Raw genomic sequence first — 16,824 nt, 5'->3', positions numbered from 1 at the left:
ACATAAGTAGCAGACGAGCATGCAGTCCACCTGATGGTAAGTGGCTACTGCCGCCCATGGACATCTGTAAGCAACCCCAGATAGGATAAGATATTCCTACCTGAGGTCGGCCACAGATGCGCCGCAACCCCTGAGGACTAAGCTGGAACGCGTCGGAAAAGTCTGTCTCCTTTACCACACCCTTCAAACCGGAACACAGCAGCGCTTAACACTGCTATTATTAGGTAGAAATAGGTGTGGCGGTGGTGCCGCTGGAGTCGAACTACAAAGGGTTCTACCACCTTCAAAACGACATACTCAATAAATGATCTCTTGTTACAGAGCCAGTGATGTCCAACCAGTGAACAACAAAATGGCGAGTGTCGGCGCAGTCCTCCTGGAGACTCGGCCCTTCCGGCCGTTCAAGTCCTCCGAGGAGTACCTGTATGCTATGAAAGAGGACCTGGCGGAGTGGCTGACGGTGCTGTACCCTGAATTGAGGATCAATGCGGAGAACTTCCTGGACAGGCTGGACACAGGCGTCGCTTTGTGCACGGTGAGTTTTTGAACACACGCAATGACATATTATTGTTTATCGCCCGTTATCTATAACCAATCTAATGTTTGCACACCAGATATCGAAATTTGATAATGCCTACTATGGAGAAATTACTAAAAGTCGATCTGCAATTCACAAAACATTAGATAGATTGGTTGATCGTATGTAAACACGTAAATTGCAGGCGACGTTGGTTTCATAAGAATTTAAAGTAATTTTACTTTACGCAGAAACAAACATAATGTTTCTTTATCTATTGTATGTTTGATTCTTTAAAACAATCTCATAAAATTTAGGATACTGTTAAAGACGGGGTAGAGTTGGTTTGGTTAAGTTAGTATTCGAAAATAAAATTTTGGGAATTAAGTTTCATTTAGTTCTATTTTGTTTTATTCTATTTATAACTAACTGGCCCAAAACAATTGGGATTATTAATAAAACCAAACAGTTATTGATGTCCGGCGAAAGAGGCCAGCAAATTATTATCAATAGGTACACATTATCGATAGATAAAACGAATGTCTATTAAATGGACTAGGTTAATTTAGTTTCATAATAATTTATCTTTATCGGTTATAACATTTTTATATCATACTACTATGGCTCTCTCATCTTTCATCTCTCTCTCTGCGATTGCGTCTTGAGGCCTACTCCACCATGAGGATTCAATGCGGATTGGTGGAGATTTATCTGTGTCGGTTGTTTACAAACTACCCCATATGGGGTATGTTGCCCATAAAGCCATATGGCTTTACATATGACTTGATGAGTGATATTAATAGTAATAACTGCCTAAATTTTCGACGACTTTTATTATTCAGAAATAGGTGTCTTTTGAGTGGAACCACAAAGGGTTCTATCATCCAACGTAAAGATGTATCCGACGGCTTTTTTCGACGGCTGTTATTATGCAGAAATAGGTGAGGTTACCTTAAAAGGTTCCACCACCCAAGGTAGAGACAAGAAAATACACTTACTTGCTAATGAAATAGGTTGAAAAATATTCCCTATTCTTATATGCAATTTTGCCGTCCCTGAAACATGAGGGCCAGATACTTCACCAAGGCGCGCCGGGTCGGGTCCGCGGGCCGGCGGTTGCTCATATTCGTCCTAATAAAGATTGTCATCCAAATTTGCTGGTTATGTATTTGCACCTCACTTTTTTCTATCAAACTGAAATACAACTCTTATTAATACAAGTTACAATACCGTGGTTTTTTTACCTGTTTGATATTATTTGCGTTCTTATGCAACATCGTATTGCAACGGCCTTCTAGTGTTGTAATCTTATTAGCGGGTGTGTGTTGATGAATTGTCGCAACGTAAATACGTTAGATTGTAAAAAGACTACTCTAACTGTCGTAAAATAAGAGACTCTATGTAGAGTTTGTGAATTTGTGATCTCGCGTAAAAAAAACTACTGTGAATGTAGTAAAAATAAGGTTTACTCTATGTAGAGTTTGCGAATTTGTGACCTCGCGTAATATGTAGAAGATTTTAGGTAGAGTTGAGTTAGTTAAGTTACTCAGGAGTTTATTGGTGATAGAGCCTATCGTGTTTTGACTTTGAAGGCACTTATTTCTTCTTTATTAGAACAGTGTTTAGCGCTGCTGCGTTCAGGTTTGAAAGGCAAGGGAGACATTTATACACAGGATTTCAACTTACATACTTCGCATGTTTTGATAATTTTTAAAAGCTTCGCTTTAGTTAGTTCTATTTAGGCTTGGTTTCATATAAGCTTGGGTGGCAGTGATAACCTGCCATCACGAGGAATGTATGATTATTGGCTACTTCAATCAATAAAATAAAAATACTTTCAAAGGTATAGATACTCATATTCCACATCAGTCATAGATAATAAAGTTTAAAAAGTCGCAGACACTCAGTCTTTATGAAACAGCTGATTCAGTTTTCAGTTTCAACGAAACCTGACTCATTTATAGTATTTCCGGCGTAAACTTAGCAATAACCTCTACAATTTAAAACTCTATGTTCATGCTAAAAGGTTCAAATTGTAAAATCATATTAGTGGGTAAAGAATTGAAAACTCTAGCAGTAGAGTTGTAATTAGAACCTTATGTTTTATGGAATTAAAGCGATTTTTGTTTGTTTGTTAGTTTCAAACAGGAAGATTGGGACTTATTTTTATCTTAGGAAGTGACACACCTCTTCGTTCAGTTTGTAATTAATACGGTTTAAGGCGAAAAGAGTTTCATTCAGCTATTCAGAATGCAATATTTCTGGTTATGTGCTGAGATTTTCATATTTTCCGGTGGGTCCCTAAATGTTTTGTCAATAAAACCTAAATAGTTATCTTTGTATCGAATTCCTATTAAAATTGTACCTGTTTTTCAGGTTATAGATATTTACTCATAGATTGCGGCAATAGGCATAGGCAATACCTAATAGGTTTTGACCAAAATAGCGAAGAGGTTTTTTTAAAATCTAAATTTAAAAATCAAACTGTATAGGGCGGAACGCTTGAAGAAGAACACTAAGTTCTTTCTATAAGACTGAAGTAGCAAAGAGTGCACCTGTTGGTAAGTGCACTGAAACATAAAAACAGCCTCACATTATACATAGGTATTTTTTATACAAAATCTATAATCAACCCCAGATGGGATTATATATTCCTACCTGAGGTCGGCCTTAGATGCGCCGCTTTCCCTGAGTACCTCAGAAAAGTATGTCTCCCTTACCGCACCCTTCAAACCAGAACAAAGCAGCGCTTAACACTGCTGTTATTAGGCGGAAATAGGTGTGGCGGTGGTGCCGCCGGAGTCGAACCACAAAGGGTTCTACCACCTTTGAAAACGTAGGTGGCACAACCACCTTTCTTTTTAATGTGGTTACAAACCGTAGCCGCATAGTCCTCTAGCTTGGAGGCCTGTCTAGCGATATACTAATAAGGTCTAAGTTGAGCTTTTAGAATATATCTTTTAGGTAAATGCAAACGTATCAACTATGATATGTAGGTATAGTGGAGCCTGAGCGACCACCTGCGCAGGCGCCTCCGCCCCCGTCCACAATTATCGCATGCCGATCACAAGGACGTGGATATTTACTTCAATACTGCGTTTTAGAATGTGTTACACACGTATAAATATGTGTATGTATTGCTCGATACAGTTACTGAGGTATTTTTTGAGGTAGTGGATTAAAAAATGGGATGTATGCGTCTTACGAAAGTTGTAAAAAGTTTTCAAAGTTGTGTGAAGTTTACCAATTCGCAACGAAAGGAAATCCAGGTCCAGCAGTGGGACATTAGTGGTCTGACAACGATAAAGGGTTCAAATTAGAATACAGTAGCGCTACAACCTATTAGTTATACCACTTGTATTAAAAAACAATATTAGTGGTACATAAAGGCGGCAGAATCCTCCGTGGTACGTCTCCAGCGGCGGAACAGCCACACCTATTTCTACCTAATAACAACAGTGTTAAGCGCTGCTGTGTTTTAGTTTAAAGGGTGCGGTAAGAGAGACATATTTTTCCGAGATATTCCAGCTTAGTCCTCAGAGGTAGCGACGCATTCGACGTCAGATCTCATGTTATCTGAGGTTGATTACTGATGTTCATGGGCGGCAGCAGCCACTTGCCTGTAAAAAAAAAACTAAAACAGCGGCGCTACAAACATATTCTACCACCTTTATTAAGAAACAATACTCAGGCATTACGATTTATTTATATAGATGTCAACGTCATAGATAAATAATTTCCGTTTTCGCGAACTTATCAAAATTCTGAACGCGTATCATTATGGTGTAAATCGATTGTGAGATACAATTGTTTTTTTCTCCGAACGTTCGACGATTGGATTGTTAATGGCGATTGACGGGAAAATGGCGGCGGAAACTTTTGCTTTTATAATAAACTAACTGTACCGGCAAACTTTGTACCGCCTCAAAATCTATTTATCAAATATATTTCATATAAAATATAGCCTATGTTACTCGTGGATAGTAGCTTTCAAACAGTGAAAGATTTTTTAATCGGTCCAGTAGTTTTTGAACCTATTCATTACAACCAAACAAACAAACAAAGTTTTCCTCTTTATAATATTAGTGTAGATGAAGTTAATCGCAACAGAAATAGACATTTGACAATAGAAACATTTGTGATTTGATTTGGGAGAATCGTCGCCACGCATATTTTCTTAAAACAGAGGTGGAATGCTGTTGTGATCTTGTTTAAGGGCATGGTAAGCAGCAGCGTAGCTGGAGTTGTTAGTACCTATAATGAGATTTAAAATTTGCGCCTCCACACGCATTTTTGGGGAAAAAGAATCAATCTAATTTGAAAATGACGTATTTTGTCGCTCACTTATCATTGAAAGATGACTCTTTGCATGATAGACTTTTTTAGCCTTTCTGGAAAGGCTACTGGTAACGATATAATATGCAGGTTTTACGTCGTTGCATTTTAACATATAAAGTTTTTTTTCTTACATGGATCCCTTAAAGGTTTTCTCTTTAAGCAGCTGCCTATGAGGCCTGTAGTTACGAGGGCGGTAATGTAGAGATGATATATCTCCCTTACACGTGGCTTATCAATTTAGCCCTTAAGTATTACATCGCATTTGTTCCCAATATGATGTATAACTCAAACTACATTTGTAGGTAATTATATATCGATATGGTTGTCATATGTTATAACAAAGTCTGTGTAGTCCCAAATACTCCTTAGCTAACTATACTCAATAAAACACAATATTGAGATCAAGAACAGACAGACATATTATTTATACACAGAAAATCAATCTCGTCTCAATTTACTGAATGAAACGAGTTAACACATTAGAATTCTATTCTCGTGAAGCAAACGTTATCAATGGAAGTCTTCGTTTGTAATCAATGCACCCATTAGCATACTAAATCAGCGATTAGTTGTAAGAGCTGGTGGAATAATGCGGATTCCAATGGCTTTGATTCTATTAGACTGTATTAGCATTCATTGTTACTAGTTGGGTGATCTTAACGAGGAATGGATTAACCTGATTTGGTTGGTAAATCTTCCTTTTAAGTTTGAATATGTTAGAACCCTCTATGGTTCGACTTTGCCGCCACACCTATTTCTGCCTAATAACAGCAGTGTTAAACGCTGCTGTGTTCTGGTTTGTAGGTTTTTTTTATATTTGAACCAGACGATAAAGCAGACGTGCTACCTGATGGAGTAGTTAACGTTGCCTATGGACATTTGAAACACCAGAGGAGTCGCCAAGAGCTCTTTATGCACCTTTTTTGAAGAGCCCCATGTCGTAGCGCTCCGGGAATACCTCGGCAATGGCAAGGGTGTAGTAATGGAGACATACTTTTCCGAGGCGTTCCAGCTTAGTCCTAAGGGGAAGCAACGCATATATGACCGATTGAAAGGACTTTTTAACAGTTATAGGCAGATGTTGACACTTTTTTCTGAACTAATATTTTGTTATTCGTATTATAATTCAGTTCTCAGTTGTTTACTCCAATTTGCAATTATCAATTTTAACCAAGTTTTACTTAACATAATTAGAAATTTGCATAGTAGAATTGACGAATTTCATTCAATTCAATAAGACAAAAATTGGTTTAGTTTGCTTTTTATATCAATTACAAGCATTGATAACTAAAGATTCGAGCTAAATTAAGTTAATATAGAATTTACAAGTAACTAAGCTAACTAAGCAAAAACTCTAAATTAATGATTAAGGAAGTATTTTCTTTGTACCACGTTTATTTATGTATTTATTTTAATACAAACATGCAGTGGAAAACTACATAATGACTTCAATGTACATGAACGGCAAAAACTGCATTGCACATGATAAGAAAAAATAAAAATTCAGTTTAAATTGCAATCGGTTGCAAAAATGCATAATTGATTGATTTCCTTCAACATTGTTTAACTCCTACATACTATAGTTACACGCGACTCTGGCTGGCTTTTATAGAAAATTAGTTGAAGCTTGCAATATTAAAAAAATGATTAAAATTATGCACCTTCGAAAATAATAGAGTTATTATAGAGCTGCAAGAATAATATGATTAAATTTATTTATGTACTTTTAAAAATTTTAAGGTTTATTGATAACCTACTGCTGGGCACGAGTGTTTGTTTTTTTATGTGTCCTCTCATATAAGGTTTAGGCGAGAGTCTACTACAACCAATTGCAGATTAGTAGATATTACTCACCTTTGAGAATCTTTTTAACAAATCTCTCAGGAATATACTATTGCTCCCGCTTTGATGTTTTTCTGGGGCGTTGAAAATGAGATAATTCTAATAAACACATGATTTCGACGCGTACCCGGGATCCGAACCACAGACCCTCGGCGTAAGAGGACAATCGACACAGCATACAGAACAAGGCTTCTTTGAAAATATTCAGAATATAATACAAAATACAAATAATAAGATCAAAATTAGTGCACTGTTTTTGCGTTTTAAGTAAAGTAGTGTTTGCAGCTCAAGAAAGGACTCGAGTTTTATCTAAATTAGAATGCCAGTTTATGATCTTGAAATTTATTTTTAGGATAGTAAATAAATATTAAAAAGGTATAATTAAATAAAAGAAAAAAAAAACACTATTTACAGACATTAATCAATCATATCATACGCTTTATAAATGTAATCGATTTATCGGTAAACAACTATTCTTAAGCTAGGTACTGGCTTGCGATTGCGTGTAATGTAACTGTTTTGAGCATTCATTAAATGCTGCACGATAAAAATCTGACGAACGTGGAAAGAGCTTTTGTAACATATTGGTTTCGAGCATGGCACACAATATACCACTTACTGTTTTCTTGTGTATTTTGGAAATAATCAGTACCCTTACCAGAAGTTTTTGCGTTTTGACAAATATGACTGTTTTGGTATTTGTTTACGTATTTGCCCATACAAATTCCAATCAGCGCCCCTAGCGGATTGTGTCAGAGCTAGGAAATCGTATGGGCCAATACGTAAACAAATACGTAAGGACGATATAACGAACTTTTTCGACTTTACATCAGGGACATACTCAGTTCCTAATTACTTCAACTACAAAATGTAATAAACCTTACATTACATTACACGTCCAAAGTTAGTACCAAGCTTAACCAGAATCCGGAAGGCTTATTTCAGGAATCTCGCCCCGCCTTACCTTTCTAGGTCGACAGCTTCGGAATGCGACAGACGGACAGACGGACATGCGTATTGAGTGGCACTTGAATGACAAAACAGTGGTAATTAGGTGGTCGCTAGGAATGGTAGTGGTCTAGCTGTGGTGGTACTGTTAATATTTCGTACTAATTGACAGCGAATTTTAAAATGTTATATGAAAACGAAGTAAGGACCAAATTTGTTGTTTATGTGCAATAAGTGCTTACTGGCGCCAATGGACATCTGTAGTCAAACCCAGATAAGAGTAGTTGTCTATCTCAGGTTGGCCTTATGCGTTGCTTCCCTGAGGATTAAGTTGGAAGTCTCTTACTTTAAAATGGACATTTGTGACCTAATCCAAATAAAACAGAGGTTCTAACTGGAGCTGGTCACAGTTTTGCCACTCCTTAGAATTAAGGTAAACGCTGATGTAATGGCAGTGATAGCCTAGTGGTTAAAAAACTCGGCCTCTCGATCGAGGGGTCCGAGGTTCAAATCCCAGGCACCTCTGATTTTTCAAAGTTATGTGCGTATTAGAAATAAATTATCACTTGCTAAACGGTGAAGGAAAACATCGTGAGGAAACCTGCATACCTGAGAGATTTATATTAAAAATTTCTCAAAGGTATGTGAAATCTACCAATGCGCACTTGGTCAGCGCGGTGGACTGTGGCCTAATCCTTCTCATTATGAGAGGAGAGCCGTGCCCAGCTGTGGGACAGTAATGGGTTGACGATGAAGGTAAATGCTTAAAACGTCACTTGTCATCTATACTCTTCTACCAAAATACAACTGTTTTAGCTAGGTATGATGGTGGTACCTCCTCGGTTGAATCATACTGGCTATTCCTTTGAAAGAAAGCCATGACTGTGCTTAAAACTGACTTAAAGCTTTGCTTAGCTGGATAACTTCCACTCCTTAAGAGTTCAAAATAACCTCAATGGCTAACCCCGAAACCTTTGCCCACTAATTGGCATATTGTGGGACAGGCCCAATATGGCGCCTGAATCTTTATAATCTGCGCTCGATCGTGAATAGAACGGGCTAGTAAACAATACGGAGCGTTTGTACTCTTTGCGACACGACTCACGACTTTTGTGGTTTTGAATGTCGGATACATAATTTTGATTGAGATGGATAGAAGGATATTTTTATATTCAACCGCTGGTAATCCCTCTGATTGTTTGAGACAATTCTAATGAACTATTAATGTGTATATTATGTAGTATTACTAGTACTATTCATATTGTATGGTAGGCATTTTGGCATCGCAGAATACAAGTAGTGAAATATAACATTTTTACGTACTGGCGAAATACATTATATTGTATTCCATATATAACGTATTTCACCTTATCCTGCAATAAATAAATGAATTGAATTGAATTGAATTGAATTGAAATGGTTATGTTTAGATAATTTAATTATTTGTATATAGTTTAATTTATTTTAATTAGTATTGAATTGAATTGAACTTTTTCATGCCACTCTACCAAGTACACCTTCATCTCATGAAAGTCCTTTTAATTTTTTTTACATCTTCTTTCCAAAATTACCTCAAAACACACGTACAATTAATTTATATTCTGTACTCTATTTTGTGAGTCGTGCTTTACTCCCGATTTAACCCTTTTAGGAAACAATTTTTCATAAATCTCTTTTTGATATTGTATGCGAATCTCCTATGTAAAACATACATTCTAGATAGTTAGGCTTACTAGGCTAAGTAAGTAAGTAAGTAGATAGTATAATTTTCTCAAGTATGTAAATAGGTAACTATTTATGTACTTGTTTCGATACATTTGTAAATGTATCGAAACAAGTACATACCTATAATTGCATCGAAACTTAATCGCGTCGTGAGTCGTAATCGTCAACAGTAAGCAGTTCCGAGCACCGATCGTTGGTCGTGGGAACAGACGTTATCTCTGCATGAATATGCAAGCTTGGACACGATACGCGGAACGGTTGCACCTTGGAATTGAGGATATGTATAATGGAAACTGCAGTGGGTCGTAACTGTATGTTAGGGACGTTTGAGGGTTCAACTGTAATGCTTTCTAGCACTAGGATTCCTTCCCGGAGTCCTCTACGTAGCGCCGAGGACGGGCACAGGGGGGGTTTTAGTGCGGTAAGAGTCCCACATAACCCTGCGTCGCTCCCACGGCACCGGGTACCTTTTGAAGGTTCCCCCCTCGTGAACAAAAAAAAAGACACTAGGATTCCTTGATCGTTGGTGCTATGGACACACAAAGACAATACAGAAACAGTACAAACATCGAGACTTGGAGCAGAAATCGAAATTTATAATTTAGGCTGGCTGGCCGAGGATCGAACCCGGAACCCACTAAGTTTTAGACCGTTATAGTGACCGCTCTGTCACGCGGGTGGTTATCAAAAATTAATAAAAATCAAAAATATTTATTTCTTTGTTGGTGAAAGAATCCTTTGTGGTTCGACTCCTCAGGCATCATCGCCACAATTATTTCTGCCGTATAATGGAAGCGTCAAGAACTGCCTTATTCTGTTATTTCCATAAGGTATTGCAACTCAGTACTCAGGGTATCAACGTATCTGTAGCCACCAATAGTACCTTGTGTCGATTACAGATGTTGACCATCACCATAAACTGGACTGCGTTTGTAAAATAAAAATGTCGCTTTTCTCTCACTGAATCCATTATTCTTGCTGTTCCCTGAATTTTCGACCATACATTATTCTCTGCGAGTCATGGGAACAGTCGATATCTGTACCCGGTACTGAAGGGTTCTGGAATATGCGACACTTATTGGCAATACGGAGAAAGTTCTAACCGACTGTGTGTAAATGAGGTTTTTTGTGGAGAATAGCGGAAGGGTTTATACTTAGAATTTAGAGTGAATTGGTAGTTTTGAGGCAAATTATTAAAAACGAATTAATATTTAGGGTTTAAAGATCAAACCTTTACACATAATATACAAGGGACATGATAATTTTATGTTTATAACGGGTTAATAAAGAATTTGTTTTTGGACGATTTATTTCTGTTTTTAAATTGTAATTAAACGGATTTTGTGTAAAGTAACGACCCAGCTTTTTTTGTAAAAATACTGTTAAAATTATAAATTGTTCACAAAAAAATTGAATTGACTTCACTTCTTATACTACAATGCGAAATATTTCTAAAAATACCTAGAATACCTCTAGTAAAAGATGAAACAATATAACCTCATAAGCCTCATAAAACCTCGGAAATGAATAACGGATAAAAGGAAACTACTCATGTGACTCAACTCAATCATAATTACTCATTCGTTCAGTTCAAAACTTTTTATCCTCAATTGTTACCAAAAACGCCTATAATAATTAACGATGATTTGACACTTATGCTTGGCCCTGGCCTTCCCGATGAAGAGATCAGCTCTTTAATTGACATTTCATATTTATATGGCAACACGGATGCACTGAGCGTCAGGTAATGGTTGATGACATATCTGGCCAATTACTGACGGTAATGAACTTACTGTTTCGGTTTTTATATCCGCTTTTTGTGTTCATTGTCTTTTACGCTTTTATTTTGTATTATTGTTATAAAATGTTAAACTAATTTTCTTTTGTTTTTGTGTTAGTGTGTGTTCATGGCAACACTGATGCACTGAGTGTCAGGTAATGGTTGATGACATATCTGGCCAATTACTGACGGTAATGAACTTACTGTTTCGGTTTTTATATCCGGTATTTGTATTCATTGTCTTTTATGCTTTTATTTTGTATTATTGTTATAAAATGTTAAACTAATTTTCTTGTGTTTTTGTCTTAGTGTGTGTTCATGGCAACACTGATGCACTGAGTGTCAGGTAATGGTTGATGACATATCTGGCCAATTACTGACGGTAATGAACTTACTGTTTCGGTTTTTGTATCCGCTTTTTGTATTCATTGTCTTTTACGCTTTTATTTTGTATTATTGTTATAAAATGTTAAACTAATTTTCTTTTGTTTTTGTCTTAGTGTGTGCTCATGGCAATACTGATGCACTGGGTGTCAGGTAATGGTTGATGACATATCTGGCCAATTACTGACGGTAATGAACTTACTGTTTCGGTTTTTATATCCGCTTTTTGTATTCATTGTCTTTTACGCTTTTATTTTGTATTATTGTTATAAAATGTTAAACTAATTTTCTTTTGTTTTTGTCTTAGTGTGTGCTCATGGCAATACTGATGCACTGGGTGTCAGGTAATGGTTGATGACATATCTGGCCAATTACTGACGGTAATGAACTTACTGTTTCGGTTTTTATATCCGCTTTTTGTATTCATTGTCTTTTACGCTTTTATTTTGTATTATTGTTATAAAATGTTAAACTAATTTTCTTTTGTTTTTGTCTTAGTGTGTGCTCATGGCAATACTGATGCACTGGGTGTCAGGTAATGGTTGATGACATATCTGGCCAATTACTGACGGTAATGAACTTACTGTTTCGGTTTTTATATCCGCTTTTTGTATTCATTGTCACTTAAAATGCTTTTATTTTGTACTATTGTTGTACAATCTTAAATTTAAAAAAAAATGTTGATAATTGTGTGTGGCGGAGCGGTCATCATACTAGTCTGAAGCGCAAAGGGTTCCGGGTTCGATTCCAAGACAGATATCTGAACGATGAATTTACATATTGGTACATTTGTTCTGGGTCTGGGTGTTTGTGTATTTGTCTTTGTGTGTGTTCATGGCACCTACGATACAGGGAACCCTAGTGTGGGGCTGCGAGTGTAGAAAACGTTTATTTATTTATTTATGTTAAGATTTTACATTTAATACTAGGCATTATAATGTAATAATAAATAATTATTATTATTTAATAAATTCAAGTTATCATTGTCTAAAACGCAAAACATACAATTTAAAATAAAATTGAAATAAATTCAATTGAACGTCAGTAATTATAAAATTAATCAATTTATTTCATTAAATGTAACAAATATTTTTGAAATTGAGATTTTACAAGCAAACATCTAAATTAAATGTATTAGACTAGATAATTTAATATTAATTGTAAATAGACAATGGGTTTGTAATTAAGATTAAATTTAGATAGGTAACAATTTAACAGTACCTGTATTTAAATTAGTCAGATTGGGTGCCAATTAATTCTGTTTAAATATAGCATTATCGTTAAATGTTAATTTGGTTTACTTATATCGCAATTAAGATCACTATGCTATTATACCTATAATTATATTAATTACTAGCTGACCCGGCAAACGTTTTTGCCACATAAATAAAAAAATGTTAAGAGTGAACAACCCTTACCTCTTAGGGGTATTAAAAATAGATAGTAGCCGATGGTATAAAATTTGGTGAAAATCGGTAAAGCCGTTTCGGAGGAGTACGGTAACTAACATTGTGACACGAGAATTTTATATATAAGATTAATACTATCGTAAGTATATCTTATCAATTTAAGGGTAGATATAAGTAGATATCAGATGTTACTCGTAGCTATTAGGTACTTATACTTTAGTTTGTAAGATAAACGCACGTTACAATTACAGTAATAATTAATCTGAAACAATTTTTGCCTACAACAGTTCGACATTTCTCAATTCAAGGCAATAATTTCGCATATTTCGAAAAAAGGCGACATGTGGTTAAGATTGATTATTTTTATTACGCGAAGTAGTAGTGAAAAAATACCGTTTATGATTCGCGGGAAAATTATATTTGTTATATTTGTTCATCGATTTGTTAGTTTTTTGCAATGTTTGAACGAGAAACATACACAATAGCTAGCACTTTGATAAGAAATCTTTATTGAAACAATTCGGACTAAATTTAAAACAGAATTCTACTTGAACAACAAGAATTACATCTCATTATCCATAAAACTCATAAAATAAATTCTACTGAAACATGTAAATGTTTTAAGATATTCGTCATAAAGTTTAGTACAAAATTGAACCTAAAAATCGCTTCCTTGCCGCACACTCCTTCACATATTATCTCATTAGTCACAAAGAAATACAAAATTAGCGTCACAGCTTCCGTACAATTATTTTAATATGCAAAGAGTTTCGTCTCAATAAATCACTTGTGTTCACCACACAAGGTCCGCAGTCATTACCGAAATTATGAATACGTTCACACTTGCGACTTGCGAATTGATTGATTTATAATTGAGATAAAATTATGCATGGCTTACCGTGAATATGAAAATGTATGAAATGGATTTATCAAGGAAGAATTCGGATGAGGATTCGAGGCCTTTGGTTTTGGTGTGTAGTGTACTTGTGCTTGCCCACTGCTGGTATTGGGAACTTACTCCACAAGAGAGGTAGGGAGGCTTAAAGCATACTAGACCATATATACAAAAATATCTGATTATTAAACAGTCGTTTAATAGTGGTTTAAAATTTAGCTTTTCATACTGGCGGGCCCGATTTAGGGGAAGTCTATTGAACTTAACAAAACAGTATGAAGTGTGCGTTTTTGTAACCAGTGTTGAAATAATTTTATTTGTTGGCAGTAATTTTTTCAAACACTGGACGGAAGAAATATTCCTTTTAATTTGGAAAATATCTATGGGCCTCCATTCCTTCCCTTCTGTGGGATTCCTTGGTTCGAATCCCAGGATATGCATCGCCGATTTTTCAAAATAATACGTACGCACGTATATAAGTAATCTTGTTTTAACGCTGAAATAAAATAGGACCAGAGTTATTGACATATTTTTTAACAAGTGTGTGAAGGGGCAATAGTGTGTGCGTGAAGGTATGTGAAACTTATGACAATTATTTCATAGTTAAAAACTTTCAATGTGAGTAAAACCACGAAAAAACACCAGTATTGCCACAATGTGCAATAATATGAATTGCAAACACAATTATGCAAGTTTTTGCAAAACAAACAATAAGCGTGACCCTACAATAAAATTAACAGCGTTATAAAAATTAATATGCACTTGTAAATTAAAAATTACATTTTGCCGCCATAATTCAGCATCTCAAGTACCCTGTTAAAATATTTTTCTTTTCAACTCACCTTTCTTTAGTAAAGAGCCGTTTAAATTGACGCGAATAAGAGCGGCAAGCGGGTTGTAAAAAAAACGCTCTACACTCACAGCCCCTAGGATTCCCTGTATCGTGGGTGCTATGGACGCACACAGAGACAAATATACAAACACCCAGACACGGAAATAGAAATCGAAATTCTGAACTTAGAAATCTGTCTGGCCAGGGATCGAACCCGGGACCCTCTGCGCGTCAGACCGGCATGGTGACCGCTCCGCCACGCGGGTCGAAATTGTAATAATATTCACTGCAGCATACATAAATAGCCATTTATTTCGTGAACATATATCAACCAATATGAATTGGTGGAACTCTGGAGTATTCTCCAGACCACTTGTAGGAATATCTCCGTGGCCACCAATGGAATAAAAGAAGAGTATATTCCATTTCAAATAAAATCATTACTGTAAAGCAATGATATATAGAGCCTTATATATTTTTGAAATTGGGCTCAAAATTATCAGGTAATTTATAAAAATTAAATTGAATTCATGTAGGGTTGAAATTTGAAAATAATAGTAGAATATTCACCCTCTCTTGTATTTGTCTTCGTGTGCGCATAAATAAATAATATTTCTATTTACATTATAAAACTTACATCAAATTCAGCATCTTTCTTTTCATTTTTTATTTTCTGTCACAAAAAGAATTACGGATTTGTTAGCTTTGGTTAACTTTTACTGGAGAACACACAATCCGCTTTCCGCTCGTCTCCGCTTGGCTTTGGCCAAATCAAATCGTCAATTAGAGGGTAAAGCACCTTAAAGCAATTAAGCCTGTCTACCTCAGTCATTAAGGTCCATAATTGTAATTGTACATTTTAGTACCAAGGTTTACTTCTGATATAATGGGGTCTCTTTGCGTACAAAAGTGAAGAGTAATATTTATAATGATGTACTTGATTGATTTGTATAGTGTGGTGATTGCTGAGTTTAATTGTGATATGTTTTGTAATTGTTGTAATGTGGTTTGGGTTTTATGGTACTTTTTTGGGTTCTTTTATTTATAATATAAAAAAAAGAAAACTATTTCGGCATAATTCTTTGGCATTCTTTATTCTCTATTCAAGAGATAGAGCCATGTGATAGACGGATAAATAGCGGAGGTTTCAGTAATAGGATTTCTATTTATTATTCGAGTACGGATTCCTAAAACCGATTCGTAAAAAAAGTTTTAGTATATTTGACAAAAAACACTATTATTCATCTCTACAAAAAGTCTAAACTGTGAGGTTGGGTAAGTCCAAGCCCAACGGTGGGGTACATACTACCAGACAAGTACATACTAGATAACATGCAGTCCTAAATATTTCCCTGTTGATGTCATCCAGTTTGCAGATTGTTTTATTGGTTTTAACTGTTTGATAAAACGGTTAACGGTTTAACAGCTAAATTTAACTTTATAGTTAAATGCTAGAGTTCAAAATACACTAACTTTTGCTTGGAGCAGATGCTTCCTATTAGGATGGCCCAGTTTTGGTACAATGGTAGTTAACTATTATAGTGTATAATGGTTTTTTGATAGTTATATGGAACCCTAGTTGTTTTTGAGTAAACTAAAATAGGTATCCGTATGTGCCAGTTTAGTCAAAAAGTTTCAAGTGTATTTTTTGTCGTTTTCCATCTGCTGTATTCTGGTTTACAGGTCTGTTAGATCAATAATACTAATAATGAGGCGTTCCAAATTAGTCCTTAAAAATACATATTTCAAGAACCTATGTCGTATCGTATGTCAGCGATGATCTGAAGCATTCGAATTTAGTCCTCAGTCATCGCCATCATCATGTGATGGACCTCTTATACTATAGTGGTCTAGTTAATGATGTTTTACAGGCAGCAGTGGCCACCTAACACCATGTAGAGTGCAGCCTAAAAACGTTCTATTATATAAAATATTGTTCACTAATACCGACAGACAGATAAGCATACAAACATAAAAAATAACTAAGTAAATTTGATTTTGAAATCGAAAACTGACGTTTGTTTACAATGTATTTATTTTTAAAGATGTATTGAATAAACCTTTTATATATTGAAGACATAAGTGCTATTCAATATGTTTTGTAACCTTGACTCGTCAGATTTCTCAGCAATTTAATATCTAGATTTGTTTGAT

General features: G+C 35.5%; 1 protein-coding gene across 1 annotated transcript in view; it reads left to right on the top strand.

Moving 5' to 3' along the window:
* pigs (GAS2-like protein pickled eggs) overlaps positions 1–16,824 on the top strand; it is a 107,109-nt gene that overhangs the window by 15,866 nt on the left and 74,419 nt on the right. The window contains exon 2 of the mRNA XM_073078003.1: positions 322–535. Within this exon, the coding sequence (XP_072934104.1) occupies positions 353–535 (183 nt within the window). The 5' untranslated portion in view covers positions 322–352. The remainder of the gene's footprint in view (positions 1–321; positions 536–16,824) is intronic.

Source organism: Epargyreus clarus, unplaced genomic scaffold (assembly GCF_041222505.1).
Source record: "Epargyreus clarus isolate Ecla_fem2 unplaced genomic scaffold, WU_Ecla_fem_2.2 ptg000012l, whole genome shotgun sequence".
Taxonomy (NCBI): domain Eukaryota; kingdom Metazoa; phylum Arthropoda; class Insecta; order Lepidoptera; family Hesperiidae; genus Epargyreus; species Epargyreus clarus.
This window is presented reverse-complemented; position numbering and strand designations above follow the sequence as displayed.